Source organism: Marmota marmota, unplaced genomic scaffold (assembly GCF_001458135.2).
Source record: "Marmota marmota marmota unplaced genomic scaffold, marMar, whole genome shotgun sequence".
Classification (NCBI taxonomy): Eukaryota; Metazoa; Chordata; class Mammalia; order Rodentia; family Sciuridae; genus Marmota; species Marmota marmota.
The window spans coordinates 458,624-474,357 of NW_025999876.1; the positions used below are offsets into that span (position 1 = coordinate 458,624).

General features: G+C 40.7%; 1 protein-coding gene across 1 annotated transcript; it reads left to right on the top strand.

Annotated features, from left to right (window-relative positions):
- Positions 1-8,610: 8,610 nt before the first annotated feature.
- LOC107160691 (olfactory receptor 14C36-like) lies at positions 8,611-9,561 on the top strand. The gene has a single exon (XM_015507332.1). The coding sequence runs from the start codon at positions 8,611-8,613 to the stop codon at positions 9,559-9,561; it is 951 nt and encodes a 316-aa protein (XP_015362818.1).
- The last annotated feature ends 6,173 nt before the right edge of the window (positions 9,562-15,734 follow it).

Sequence of the window (15,734 nt, forward strand, 5' to 3'; positions counted from 1 at the left end):
GTGTGTGTGTGTGTGTGTGTGTGTGTGTGCTGTAGCATGAAAAGTCTACAACACAAACATGATATTCTTGAGGTTGATAATTTGTGTGTTTTTAATATATTCTGCTCCACAGTTACACATAGCTTCAATCCCCTTCAAGTCTGAGACCTGTTATGCCTTCTGAGCCTTTTCTAGTTTTATTTATTCTATTTTCATATCTACTTTCTATCTCAGAAAGTCAGCAGCTTACCAGTTAGGAAGCAGATCAGCAACAGAGCTGGGCAAAGCAGGGTCCAGGTGACCTGCAGACCTACCTGTCTTGGGACTTTTCTCAGCCCTGAGTATCTCTGTATTTAAATACAAGGAGGGCACAGACAATAGCAGCTGGGAAGAAAAAGGGCAACAACTTTTTTTTTTCCATAAAGAAAAAAAGTGATTAGAAGAAACTGTCTCTAGGGCATCGTTCCTCACAGTAATTAGTGGGCAGTCCCAATATGTGGCAAAGTTGAAAGAACAAAAATAAAATAAAATGAATTAAATGTTTCCCTTGTCTTCAGTGAATAAATTCCCTACTCCTTTAACTGTTTCACTTGACTGTTTAAATTCATTGCCATGAACACTGATCAATTGGTTTAGTGATTATATGTTCTAAAGGTTGCAAGAGGGGATGGTTTATTACTCTTGACATCAAGTTCAATGAGTGCCTGATGCAACCCACCCTGCATTGGCTGTGAAGACAGAACAGAGACAGGAGAAAGACAAAAAAGGCCAAACAGCTCTGTTGCCTGTCTGACCTCAATTGCAAGTATTATTCCAAAACTAAAAACAGAGATATTGGACAATTCAAAGAAAAGTTACATCAGACAGAAACACATTGTAATATGAGGGTTGGGATGCTTAATGACAAAGTAGAAGATAAAGACAAAGAGGTTCATCCCAGACAACCTAAGCAGACAGTTAAATTTATTTTTAGATATCTTTTAAAGCCATTAAAATATATTGACTTCTTGATTTGTTTTGTAGCAATTTTGCTTTTACTCTATAGAGATGATAAGTGTTTTGTGTATTTATTTTGTATCCTATTAATTCTTGAATTTGTTTATTATTTCTAACAGTTTTGGGTGGAGTCCATCAATTATCCCAGGAATCATCCATAACATACCAGGTGTAGGAGGCACAAACTCATCTCAAAAAATATTCTGAATATAGACCTTGATGGCTTGGAATAAAAACATTCTTCTTTTAAGTGTAAGATACTTCAGTGTAGGAAACATCATAATCAAATGTAAAAAAATTGAAGGAAATGTGAGAAGAAAGTCAACAACAGCATGATTGTGGGAGACCAACCTTGCATGTGACTGAGTCACTTTCTGGCTGAGTGATTGAGGTGTTTGGCAGCAGCCATGCCAGACTGCCCTGCCCTTCCTGGGTTCCAAGGACATTGTCTTGCTACATCCCCATGGGTGGAGCTATGCTCACCTGTTCCTTTGTAATATAACCCCTTGCCCTATTTAGGATAGAGGGTTCCATGGAAATGCCTTTTTGTGTCCCCTTATCTTACTGTGCCCTTGGGTGTGGCCTACCAGGTGTCAGTCAACCTGCTGACAGTGGGCATCATGAAGCTAGACTCAGCCCTCTGAAACTTGACCCCTTGCCTCATTTGAATAGCTTCTTCTCAATAAAAGTGGTCAGAGCATGCTCTCTCTCTCTCTCTCTCTCTCTCTCTCTCTCTCTCTCTCTCCTTCTGAGGACCCTTAAAGTCAGAGGAGCTGTCACAGCGACCCCAATGAAAAAGGTATTTGTGTCTCTTGTGTGGTTATTTTGAACAGCCCAGTTAGCCCAGTTCCCCTGGAGTGACCCATGAGTGTTTTAGTCATGAACAAAACCCAGCAATTGGCATCCCTGGGTGGACAAAAAGATCTAAGTGCTTAAGCCCCTGGGGAAAAAGCCTCACATGATAGAAAATTACAATCAGAATTGATGATAAAAATAATTTTCTTTAAAGAAAAATGTAATATTAGGTGATGCTATTGTGAAATAGAACTCAAATATTATGTATGAGGTATCCAAGGAGAAATATAAAACAAAAATTGAAGCTAACATTGTAAGTCAGCAAACTTGGGATTTCAAATAAAACAGAAAAAAATAAAATTATGTCAAGAATAACTTAAATGTAGAAACTGCTGCAGATGTTTAATAATTTGAAAAAGACTACTTAAAATCTTGAGCAAAATAAGAAAAAATTCAAAATATTAAAAGAGAAATAATTAATTTGGAAGACAAAAAAATAAGAAAATATAATTAATAAATTTGAAAATATAAACGAATAGAAAGAGAAATTCAAACAAAAGTATTATTCAAAATTCTAAACCACATTGCTCGCCTCAGGATACACCGACAGGCCACAGTTTGTGTGCTCACATTAGAGTTCTTTGTAGTAAACCATGCCAAACTGAATGAAATTCTTACTGAATCTTGGTTTGGATTTCATTGAGATTTGGGACATTTAGAAGATGTCTATCACTCTTTGGTTTTGGATCCTGCCAGAGGTCCTGGGGCACAAGAACAGCTCCCCTAGGTACTATGGACCTCCTGCCACTGGTATTCTTGAGACAGGGTCTTGCTAAGTTGCTCAGGTCCATGCTTAGTTGCACAGATTTGCCATGAACTTGTGATCCTCCTGCCTCAGCCTCACACTGAAATTACAGGCATATGCCAACCTGCCCAGCCTTTCCCCCATTTTCAAGTGGAACAGTCTCAGGAACAAGCAGGTAAAGGATGCTGTGGGGACAGAAATGCAATGACAGTAGTTCTCAGGGAAATTATAAAGCTGCCTGTCAGAATTTGCCTAACTTTACTGTTAAGATTTATGATTAGATGAAGGTCTTCAAATCTGGGCTTTACAAGTTACACTGCCTACCCTGGTATCACTTAATTAAGACCCATGAAAGTTTTAATATAATAATTTTGTGACTTACACTATTATTTCTATCCATCCCTGAGCACAGGCCTCCCACCTCCACAGAGGCCATCATGACTAGGAGGAGCAGGCCCCCAACTCACTTGCCCCACTCTGGAGAGTGCTTGATGAATGTTGTGCTCATGAGGAGTCTGCGACTGGCTCTGGACTGAATGATGCTGCTGGCCTCTCTGAGGTCCTGAGGGATGGGAAAAAAAACAATTCCAATAGTCCAGGGACAGTCCAAGGCCAATAAGGACAGGATTGCATGGCAGGTCATAGTGCTCCTCTCCCTCCATGGCCTGCAGGGAGGTGAGCACTATGACTCCCGGACCCCTCTGGGGCTCCAAGAAGCAGATTCCTCTTATTTATTATTCTTAACTTTCTTTCCTGATTTCTTAATAATTCCTTCTTATAAATATAAAAACAGAGGAGTCCTTTTTATCTGGGATCCCTCACTTGTGGAACACTGCTGATGGATTGAAGAGAAGGTGTCCATCCACATCATTTTTTCTCCATTAAACTTTTTTCTAGGCATCTGACTTAGTATTCTTTTATAATTCTTTTTGTACTTTCTTCCTAGACATAGGGAAGGTTATACTAGAAATGATAGTTAACCTGTGAAAGCTAGACCAATCACCAGTACACCTGAGATTGTTCTTATTTAAGAAACTACATTGTTCTGATGACCAACACCAGGTCCTGCTCACTATGTCTCACATGAAATGTCCATAAAGGAGTGGAGGCTGCTGGCCTTGGCCCAGGGTCTGCTGAAGATCATGAATGAGACAAGGAGATGATGCTCACGGGTCATTCTGTGACAGTCCTTCATTAGGCTTCCCTCTGTGGCTCATCATAATCAGTGTTCCTTCCCTGTGCTGGGCTGTGGGCCTTAGTTTGGTCTGTACCAATACAAGTACAAAAGGTTAAAGATTCCTTTGTAACTTTTGAATTTTCAGGAATGTAGGATCACCCTTTAGCTATACAATACTGACCAAGTCAAATACTGAATCCTGTCTTGGACATTTCCCTTCTTTTCATTGTCCATGGGACTCAAAGTCAAATAAGGTGTATAGACATAATAAGTAATGTTGTCTCTACTGCAGATGAAGTCACTTACATTGTACTCTTTTCCTAGCCTCAGAGCCCCCTGGGACCATACAGTAATATGCCTGCTTATTGGGTCTTTCAATCTCACAGACCTAGTGGCCTAAAGACCAAGGTGGCCATCATTCCTATGGCTATAGATACAGGGTCTTTGTTCTCTCTTTTTCTGGATCAACACAGATTTATTTTCTTGCTTATTTTTCCTTTAGGACAGGCACAAGGTGGGGGATGAGTAGTTAAAGACAATATGGAAAATGGCAGCACAATGTGGGGTCAAATGCATGGAGTTCTGCATTCAAGGCATACGTTAAGAGCATCTGAGTGGCAAACCATCCCCCATGCTAGGCATGTGAGCGGCAAACCTCTTAACCCATAGGCACAGACCTGGGCATGAGGCCCTGTGTTGCACTCCCTGTTCTTACTCCAAGGCCCGCTCCTCAATTGGTCACTGCAATGACAGTTGGCCAAAAATTGTAATGGTGGCGGCATGTAATCTGCTTGGCTAGTGCCTGAGTATATATACATGGTAACTGCAAATAAAATCAGACCCGCTTCCTGCTTGGTCTCTGGAGGTCTTCAATAGTGACTCCACAGCCACATTCTCCTCTACCCTGTTCTGTGGACCTCCTCACTGGAGAAGAGAGCGACCACAAAGTACAAGAAAAGAAGATTACATAATAATTGCTTTGATCAGAATATAGACTAACATTCTCAATAAAACCTAGCAAAAAGTCCAGCAACACATCAGATGGATTATAGACCACATTCATGTGTACTTTCTCCCAGGATGCAAAGAAGCCCCTATAGAAGATCACTATCAAATCCCACATTGTGTTAAAAGAGAAAAGGGAAAAACATCTATCAGTGGACATGGATTTTTTAAATGCTGGTGTATATATATAATGGACTCTTATCCATTGACTTAAAGAAATGAAATAGTGGTAAATGCTAAAATGTGGACTAATTTTGAAAACACCAGGCAGAGTTAAGACATAAAAGCAACACATATTGAATTATTCTAGTCAAACAAAAAGTCTAGGACATATAAATTAAAAACTGGAGATTATACACAGTGGTTTCCAGTGACTGTAATTAATGATAAGCAGATATAGTGTGTGTAATATATTAGATGGTTCATTTGAAGAAATAGAAATATTTGGTAACAAGATATAGTTGGATGTTGTGCAATTTTGAAATATAGTATATAACACTGAATTGATAACCATGGACTCTTACCAATGTTAACTTTATGTTATGTGGATTTCATCTCAAGGATAAGAAATGATGCTGCTGACCTGGAGATACTGTTAGAGGTTTCCCATTTACAGGTGGGTGGGTGAGAGAGAGTTGCCTACCACCCTTAATGTTAACTGATCCCTTGTAAACACCCCTCACTCACACTGAGGTAAAGGAAGGCAGAGACTAAAACTCACAGTGAGCACCATCAGTCTCTCCTCAGTGTTACTTGATTTTCAATAATGACTTAGGGCTTTGCTCAGCAGAGGAGTTCCACTGTGATATCCACTGCCCACTCTGGCACATGGCCAGGTCCTCTCTCTTGGGCTCTGGAGGTGCTGCTGCCTGGTGATGTACTCAGGCCTCTTGCTGTCTCAGCAGGCTGAGATCTGGGCTCCCAGGGGCCCTGCTCCCACTGGCCAGGCACCAGGTTCACATAAAGCAGAGATGACTGAGCTCCCCAAATCCCACATGGTACAGAGCTGGCTGGACTGACCCATCTAGCTGCAGACACAGTGGATGGGAGATGCCAAGGAGAGACAGAGTTCTGCTCCCAGGTCGAAAACAGGCGAAACTCAGGAGTGAGTACTTGGCAATTAGAGTCCAAACTCATTTGAGCCTCATTTTGATGCTGCTCAGCAAATTTCCATCTCATTCATATTGTGAGGTATCCCAGGAAATGCTTGGTTAATTGTGCAAGAATAACAGGCACAGAGAAGTCTTGTAAACAGTGTAGTATTTGCTGTACTTTCTACTGCTATATCTATAGAATATAGAATGTAAGCTGTCCCCACTTACAGAGGGAAGCACTTGGAGCAGTCTCTCTACATACATCTGGCATTAAACATTTGCTAACATTTCCTTGTACTTATTTTTTGAACCCTCAAAATATCTGGTCCTTGTTTTTTTCTTTTTTTTATGTCCCCAACTTTTGAGTTTTCCAAGGGAATTTCAATAAGAATTTTTCACCCATTAAAGGAGAATGTAGTTCTGAACACTCTAAAAATATGGAGGTCAAACTACAAAAATTAAAGCCTATTTGTTATTTCTCAAAATATAGGTTCATAAAGTAATAATGTTTTGGAGATCTTCAGAAAACTCTGAGGACCTATGAAAGTTAGGAGGTGATTCATACATTTACTCTATCACATATATAGTCTGAAGTTTTCTAGGAGACTCACCCATGAGAAAATTAAGTTAAATTTAGAGAAGTTTTCAAGTTGTAGTTAAACCACATAAGCAAAGAAGGACATCAAATAAGTTGATATAATGCAAAATACTTACTAGAGAAATTACTAAATTCTGTTGCAAAAACAAAAACAGTAAATGGTTTAGTATAAAAAAAGTGAAACAAAGAAAATGTCTCAAGTGGTTCTATGTCAGCTTCCAAATCCTAACAGATAGTTGATTTTCCAACTAATATTTGTCACAAATGCCTGGAGTTGGTCAGCAATCACCCATGAAGTACCCAGAAGTTAGCATAGAAGGGGGAAAGCTGCTGGTTTTTTAACATGGAATTATCACATCACCTATCACATTCTCAATTTGTCATATAGATTTACACCTTAGGTATTGTGTTATTATATTTGTCCTCTAATGGTAATCAATTTATTTTAAAATACCAATATTTTTTCTCTTTTCAAATCCTCAAGTTCTGAAATACCTGTCACCATATTTATGTCCTTAGTAATATTGGTTGGGCGAGTACTGCTTTAAAGACATCTCGATTTGCAAGTGCACTTGACCTCACACCACCCTTCACTGTGTGTGCTACAGCAGTGCAGAAGGGGCAGAGCCTGCTTGAGAGCCCTTCACCTGTAAATCAGGGGCATAAAGAAAGCCAGTCTCAGAAGTGAGTGGTCTGAACAATGAACCAGGTGATAGGTTATTAACCATTGCACAGGAAGTCATGCACTGCTACTGAAAGGTAAAATGATGGATAATACAAGATCCCAAATCAAGGAATTTGCACCAGTGACTTGGGATGATGAATATATATTGATGGGCTGAAAGGTTTTATACCATGGTGATTTCTAACACTCAACAAAATTGGAAAAAAAAAATAGAGATTATGAAGGTTTCAGAGGAAAGATTCCAGTGGAGTTTCCTTTAAAGCCCAATATCAACTAAAGGGAAAAGGAAATTAATACATCACAGTAAAAAAAAGTCAGCAGTGAACAAGAGGGTCCCTCAGGCTGAATGTCAGGTGTGTTTCAGGAGGAACATATTGCAGGTAGACTGACCCATTGAACTTCACACTCAACACCAAATTAACAGCAACCTACCTGAGTCTGACCACTCACCTATTGCCCTGGAAGACACACAGACTTCCAGAGGAGCTCAGGCAGGATGAGAAGGAAGGTCTTTTTTCTAAGAGCATGTATGGCTAACCTGGCAAGGGGCTGAGGAGGACCCCGGTTTGCAGAGGGCTGAAAAGATGAAGATGCAGGTGACTAAGGAGTGAACTGGTCTGAACTGCTGCAGAAGTGTTGAAACTATGAGCAAAACCTTCCTTTTAGGGTTTACAGCCATTTTCAGTTTGTGGGATTATGATGTGGATAAGAAATCAATATAATAGAAGGTGTCACCAAGACTAAGGCAAATTATGTGTTGGACAAAAGAAGCTTCAACTTCATGGTGCTGAACATGAAATAAAAATAGAACAAAGTAAAAGTAGAAGTTTAAGTCAATGCCAGCTGGGCTGGAGCCTAGAAGTTGAAAAGTCCTTATGCTGCTCAGTTGGAGAGGAAAGAGCCTCAGTGGGGGCTGGGACTGGTCTGGCTGAGGTCCTGTGGCCATAACACAGCACCATGCATGTCCTGGGGAGCAGCAGTGAGAGTGGGAGACTGCAGGCAAGTCCAAGTGCAGTCAGGTCACCTCAGTTTTCACAACACTGGACCTGTGAGCCAGGGTGGGAAAGTGAATTCTTGAGACTCTCTCCAAAAGAGCCCAATTTTTTCGTGTTCATGGAGATATATTCTCCACCATTATGAATAGTTTCCTATATATTAAAAAAAAGTAGAAAGTAATTATTATTTGCATTATTAAGGGTGAATACAATGGCACAATAATGTGAAAATTATATTTGTGGAATAAATTAAAGGTAAATAAATCTGAGAATATAAAAGAATGCACTGTCAGGCAGATGGTCATGCAGGAGAAGAGGGGAAAACCCCTGGAAATGCTCCACATGGGTGTCTCATTAGGTTAGGGAAGTCTGATGGGGAGCTTAGGACAAGGCCTGTAGGTCACACCCAGACGCTGTTCTTTTTTTTTTTTTTTCTTCCTCTCTCTTCTCTTTTTATCTTCCCAATCAGAATTTCCAGCAAATGGCCAATGTCACCATGGTAACTGAATTTCTCCTCTTGGGCTCTCCTGATGGCTGGGATCTGAGTTTCCTCTATTTCACAGTATTCCCAATGACCTACCTGGGCACCTTGTTAGGAAACCTTCTCATCATCACTGTCACCACTGCTGACCAGAACCTGCACACACCCATGTACTTCTTCCTCAGGAACCTGTCCATCTTGGACATGTGCTACATTTCCATCACTGTCCCCAATGCCTGTGTCAACTGTCTCACTGGCAACAGGGTCATTTCAGTGGCTGGCTGTGCAACCCAGATCTTCTTGGTCATTTTCTGTGCATGTGTTGAATTTCTGTTTCTCACCATCATGGCCTGGGACCGCTATGTGGCCATCTGCCAGCCCCTCCAGTACCCCCTCATCATGAACCCTCAGATTTGTGTCCGCATGACCCTGGCTTCCCTGCTCAGTGGTCTGCTGTATGCAGGTGTGCACACTGGGAACACATTCCGTCTGTCCTTCTGCCAGTCAAACGTGGTCCACCAGTTCTTCTGTGACATCCCCTCTCTGCTGAGGCTCTCCTGCTCTGACACCACCAGCAACAAGGTCCTCCTTCTTGTCTCTGCTGTGGAAGTTGGTGGGGGATCCTTTGGTATAATAATCATGTCATATTTTCGCATATTTTCTGCTGTGCTGAAATTTCCCACCAGAGCCCCAGGGAAGGCCTTCTCCACCTGCACCCCTCACATCCTCGTGTTTTCCCTATTCCTCAGTTCTGGCTCAGGTGTGTACCTGAGGTCCTCAGCAACCTCTGACACACTCCAGGACATGGTTCTCTCTGCCTTCTATACAATGGTTCCTCCCTTCCTGAATCCTCTCATCTACAGTCTCAGGAACAAACAGGTCAAGGACGCTGTGGGGAGAGTAATGGGACACAGTTGTTCTCGGGGAAATGATAAAGATGTGCTATCCTAATATCACTGAGTGGAGTTCAATGAGATTAAGGGATCTCCTATGTGGGCTTTACAGGTTACACTGCCTACCCTAAAGTCAACTTATTATAAGCTACGTTATTTCATAAATTCATTTTTTATGATTTAACATATCATTTCCATGGATCCTTCATGAAATGTGTAATTTTATTAATGCATTTAAAATATAAACATAATTCACTGTGTTTTCTGAAATCATTTGTAAATATATACATTAAAGTTTCATTATATATAAACAGTACCTGTTTCAGTTGCTGTCACAGAGGAAAGCTTTACAAATAAAACATGGAGATAACACATAGTCAAATAGTCTGCTCTTGCAGAGAGAAATGGAAAGCATATTTTAAGCACTGTGATAAATAATTGTGTCAGTTTAATATGAAAATAAACAAAAGTTAAATCCTAAAGAACATTTTACCAAATACTTAGAGATCATCACAATAATATTTCTCTCCATCTGGAATATGAAAAAGGAAACCACTCTTTGTCCGTGAAGTAAACAGAGAGTGATGGTTACCACCCGCTTTGTCCCACAGTCAAATATGTCCTCTGGGGAAGAGCACCTGCCTTCCTCGGGAACATCGGCTGCCAGGATTTTAGTATGTCCACGAGTGACCCAATGTCAGGGAGCTAATTTGGGGGTTGAGTTGAGGTCAGCCTTCTGATCATTCCTCCCCCAATGTTTACTTCTGTAATGTCTATGGGGATGTGTTCTGCCTGAAATGACCAAAGATGGAATGTAAGTGTCTGACCAAAGAGTGTGTCTTCCATCGACTCCAAAATTCTTCCCAGTTTCCTGGAATTTGGAAAGCAACCCTGTCTCTGTCTTGTGGCTGTCTTTATGTTGTTTCTGCTGTTGTTTTCAGCAGGGTTGAACCCACAGGCCCAGCCCCAGCCCTTTTTCTGTTTAATCACAGAAAACAGGGTCTGGCTAAGTTGTTCAGGTACATTCTAAGTTGCTGAGGCTGGCTTAGAACCTAAGATTCTCATTCCTCAGAGTCCTGAGCCACTGGGATTGCAGGTGTACACCCCTGAGCCCACTTATGGCAACACATCATCTCACACAGATATTCCTCTCCAAACATTTTAGTGTCCTCCCTGGCATATGTTTTGCTAATCATTAATTATAACTGACATAGGCTCAATGTCAAGTTACCTAGGAATGCTTATATAACAAAATGAGAAAAATTGTTTATGCAATATCACAATCAATATATTAAATTCCAAATTTTAAAAAACAATTTTGTTCACCACTACACTATTAGGATAAAAGTGGATAAAAGCATAAGTGTATTTATTACCAAGGAAAATAAAAAATCTTCAATATGTGTGATTAATTATCTAAGGCATTACTTAAAGTCTGCCAACAAGGGAATACTTGAAATAGGGACCAGTGAAATGCCCACCACTGGCTGATGCAGGTAATCTTGATCTGCTGTAACATATCCAACCAGAACACAAGCTCCACCCACACACTGTGTCCCAGAGCTTCTGGTTCTCACTGCTCCAATGTTCTCTTCTAGAACAGAAGGACCTCCAGGGAACCCAAGATGAATTCTGCCAACTCCATCTTTACATGCATTTTCTCAGCAACAAATCTAACTGAATCGCAACCACCAGTCCTATTGAGTGGTGTCCATTTGATACACACCTTTGGGCATTTAATTATGTTTTATATTGAAAGGCTGATGGTAAAGGAGATGAAAAAAGGAAATATTGATATAAGGATTCCATGATATCTCACATCTTATATCAAATAATGCAAAACACTCTAAGTGTGTGGATGTGGTACGGAAATTCTGCAGAATTTGGCAAAAGCATTTACTTTGGATACAAGTTGTGAATCCAGGAAACAATTTTTTTATAGTAATATTAATTATGTCAAAGATATATTTTTGTAAGCCATGTTTTCTGAAATATCAGATCTCCCCTTATAAGGACACTATATTTAGGAGTCCTTGGTAGAGCCTTTTCTTGTGTTTCTGTTTGTCAGTGCTTTATAGAATCAAAACTATGGAAGACAAAGACTTAGCACAGGCAATAGTTAGAAATCTTTTGAGAGTTTAGCTACCAAAAAGACATAGTGACTTAATTTAAAGAGTGTTTTAAGGTAGTATCCAAGACTGAGAATATTTTGCCAAAAGCAATAGACTTTTCCAAGTTTTATAAAGGCTTTATAATGTTTATATCAATACTATAGACATATAGCATTTTGAGGAAGAATTTGTTTATATTAATAAAGTTAGATACCAGATTTGATCAGAATTTTAAAGTGGTCATTTAAAAACTAATGCCAAGGAAGGTGTAGTTGTAAAGAGATGGCAGTCCCTTACAGATGGTTAATATTTCACAAGGAGACTAGGAAAGAAACTGAAGGAATGTAAGGAATTTGCAAGACCACACACCTTGCAGACTCAAAGATATATAAGGGAAAATTCCCTTGAGAAGTGTCTTAGGGGCACCCTGCTTGCACAGGGGGCCCAGGAAATTATCTTTCCATGCTCAGCAAGGAAAATATCAGAGACCACCTTGGTAGTAATTTCAGGGACCCAACAATGGTGTGATCTGGCAGCAGGCTTTATCATCATTTGTGTGGTGCTTGCTCTGCAGGAATGCAGGGTGCTCAAGGTAAAATGTTCTGGAGGCTTCCACCATCATTTCAAAAGAGTGTCTGAGAAGCCAGGCAAACTATAACAGGGCATGAGGTCCTACAGGCTGCCCCTAACAGGGTAATAAGTGAAGTTGTGAAGGTGAAGCCAAAGTTGGAATAATACCCAGAAATTAACAGATGCAGTACAAAGAACTCTCAGCCAAGAAAAACTGCTATCTGAAAAGATGGTCAAAGCCAAAGAGAGCCCTTGGGCTCTGCAACTGGGAATTTTAAAAAGGCAGGAATTTTCAAGTGAAAAGCCAGCCTCTACCTGAGAGCAAAGCCTGTCCAAGGAAGGGGGCACAACCTTGGAAAGATCTGCAGAGCACCCCTAGGCCAATACCCACCCTGCTGATTTTTTATCTACAAATAACAGGAGAGATCTGCTGTGCCAGGTTTCTGATTCAGTCAGGCTAGGTGGGAACCCATAGCAACCCCCTAGCAGCCACCAATCAGCATGAGACAGGGAAATACCTGGGATGCCAGATGACCCCCAGTAGTTTATGGTGGGGTGTTGGGAAACCATGTAGTTCAGCACATACTCTGGGCTTGGGGCCTCTCAGTGTCACCAGTTGCTGTGTGCACAAGCTAGCTTGCAATAAACACCTCTTCGCTGCTTACATCGATCTTGGTCTCTGGTGGTTTTTTGGGGGTCCCGAATTCGAGCATAACATAAGCCCTTTGAATTTGCCTTCAGTTTCAGGTGAGATTGTGGACTTGGAATTTGGAGCAGCACTGTAATTGACCCTTGGAGATGGACTAAGTTGATTTTGTGTTGTGAAATGGACATGAGATTAAAGGACCAGCAGTGAATGTTATGGGTGGAATGTGAGGGTGTTTCACAAATGTTCCGGAGTTGAGGCAGGAAATTTCAAAGGTCAAATAATGGGTGGTGAGAGCTACAAGCTATTTAGTCTATTCTGGTTTGCATAATGTGACTGTGTAGTAGCTTCAGATATGTGGGAACATTGCTGGAGGAGATAGGACACTGGGGTTAGCCCTGGAACTATTCATCTTCCTGCATCACCTTTCCCTTTCCCTGTCTTTACTTCCATGAAGCCATAAATTGAGCAGCTTCCATCTGCTGTGTCCTTCCCCAACATGCCCTCACCATGGGCACAAAGCCATGGAATTGGCCAATTATGGAATAAAACTCTGAACCCATGAGCTGAAATATGCTTTGGCTCATCATACGTGGTATTTGTTTATTGTGGGTTTTTTTTCTTTGTTTTTTTTTTTATGAAGGCATTTTGGTCACCACAATGCAAAGCTGATTGACACAATTATTCAACATCATCATAGAAAATGCAGAATGTGAATCAGAAATATCAAGGATAGCAAAACATATGAGAACCAATAAATCAGTCACATTATGTTAAGAGAAAGAAGAAGGATATGTCCACAAATGGATATGCTGATTAAAATATTTCTGCCATATACATATAATAATGTTACCACTGTTGACCAGTGATGAGTTCTTGCTTCCCCAATGTTGAAGAATAACACCAGAGAAGCACGCCGAGGCAAGGTCAGAGTGGAAAGTAGAAGTTTATTAAAGGACAGCAGAAAAAACTTATCCCAGAGGAAGAAGGGGACCCAAGAGATGGAATAGGTTGAAGGGCGAATGTGTTCCACTTTTTATAGTTTTCAGTGATGGAGTGTAGGTGGAAAGGCCCCAGGTGGGCCAAAGAAGTAATCTGAGCAGGAAGGACTTCTGAGTCAGCATCTTCAAGTTTGCTGGGGGCTGTTCATTAACACTTCTTTGGGATGGGCTCTTGTCCTGGGCTTTTCCAGGACTTCATTAACATTCCAAGAGTTGTTCAACTTTTCCCAGAATTCATTCTCAACATACCTCCATTTTAGATCTTACTCGATATTAGACCTGATTTACCTAACTACATTGACTACCTAACTTTAAACCTGGCTTCATTCCCCCCTCTAATTTTGGGAACTCCTTACTGCTGTAAGGAAAGGGGGTGAAGATCGTTCTGGCTTCTCCAGGCTGAAAGGGGACGGTGTTGGGCAAGCAGTTTGGAGTCCCCTTTTAAAAATCGGGTCTATCGAGTGGTCCATGATAGAAGTCCAATTGAGAAGTAATAGGCTGGAAGGCCATTTGAGTGATGGGTGGTCTATAAGAGAAACAAGAATTCATTAGTACTGGAACCATATTGATGCAGCAATAAATGCCACAGCACAGGAATATGCCAATGAGTATGATGACAAAGACAGAGACTAACAATGTCTTCCACCAGGAAGTATCAGAGAACCAGGAGACCCATGACAAGGTTGGTGAGAACATGGCTTCTATCTGAGCATGTAAATCTTTAAGGATATTTGTCACATTGCCAGAATTGTCAAGGATGTAAACACAACATTCAGTTTTAATAATGGCACCAGTACCACCTTGAGCTGCAGTGAGGACATCTAAAGCCATCCGGTTTTGTAAGATGGCCTTCCTCATAAGTGTTATTTCAGTATTAAGGAGAGAGATACTCTCCTCAACATCATGGAGGGCAGTTTGAGTATAATTGTTTAAAGTCTCTACATGCCACATTACATCTTCTAAACCAATTTGTGGGATAAACAGAGAAGCTAGATAATCATACCAATGAAACACAGATCATCCCCATCTGTGTTTGAGATTGGGGAGGTTTACTGGCTGTGTTATATTTGGGGTTCATCTCCCCTGCATTCAGGGGTACCCAATAGTACATCTTCCTATCCAGCCTGGGGGAAGCCAGGGCCATAGGTTAGTTCCAGATATCCACTGAGTCCCATTGGGTGCTGGCCAAATAGTTTTAGGTCTAGAGAGCCAATTTGTTCCAAACCAATCATTGGCTTGTAAAACTATAATTTGTTGGCATTGTGACTCTGGGGTCCATCCTAATTCTCGAGTAGCATTAGGCCATGTGTCATAGGTATGGTTTTGTCGTTCCCAATAGATTGTGGCTTTTTAGTTTAAATGCCCAATAGTGGGAGTGAGCCATAAATCTCCATCCCAAATCTGACAGATAATTTATATCTGTGACATATTGATGGTGCAGGTTGTGGAAGGAGAGAATTAGATGGGCCTATATTGGATTTAACAGTGGTGGAAGTCTGAAGGTTGGTCTGATTTAAAATGAAAATCTTTCCATGACCAGGTTGTGATAAAGTTTCATTTATAGGCCATAAATTAACATCTGCACGAGAGGCATTTAATAAATAGGGTCTTTCTTTCTTTTGTTGTAACATTAAGGATTGTAAATTTATCCAGTCATTTCCTTGTAAGGGAGATACCCACCAAGGTAGTCCAGAAGTGCTGGAAATGGGTAATAGTCCACATATCCAGCAATTATCTTTCTGTAACCTAGTGGCATATTGTTGAGCCCACATTAGAAAAGAGTTAGCCTCAGTTGATCTATTTATGGTAGCAAAGAAAGAGAGAAGGAAAAGTTTACAGATCACCATTTTCTCTGCAGAAGAGATATCTTAGGTTCTCTACTGGAGTGCAGGAGTATTGTTCC

What these genes read in the sequence shown, in the direction of transcription:
- LOC107160691 (XM_015507332.1), top strand. Translation starts at nt 8,611, where the DNA reads ATGGCCAATGTCACCATGGTAACTGAATTTCTCCTCTTGGGCTCTCCT.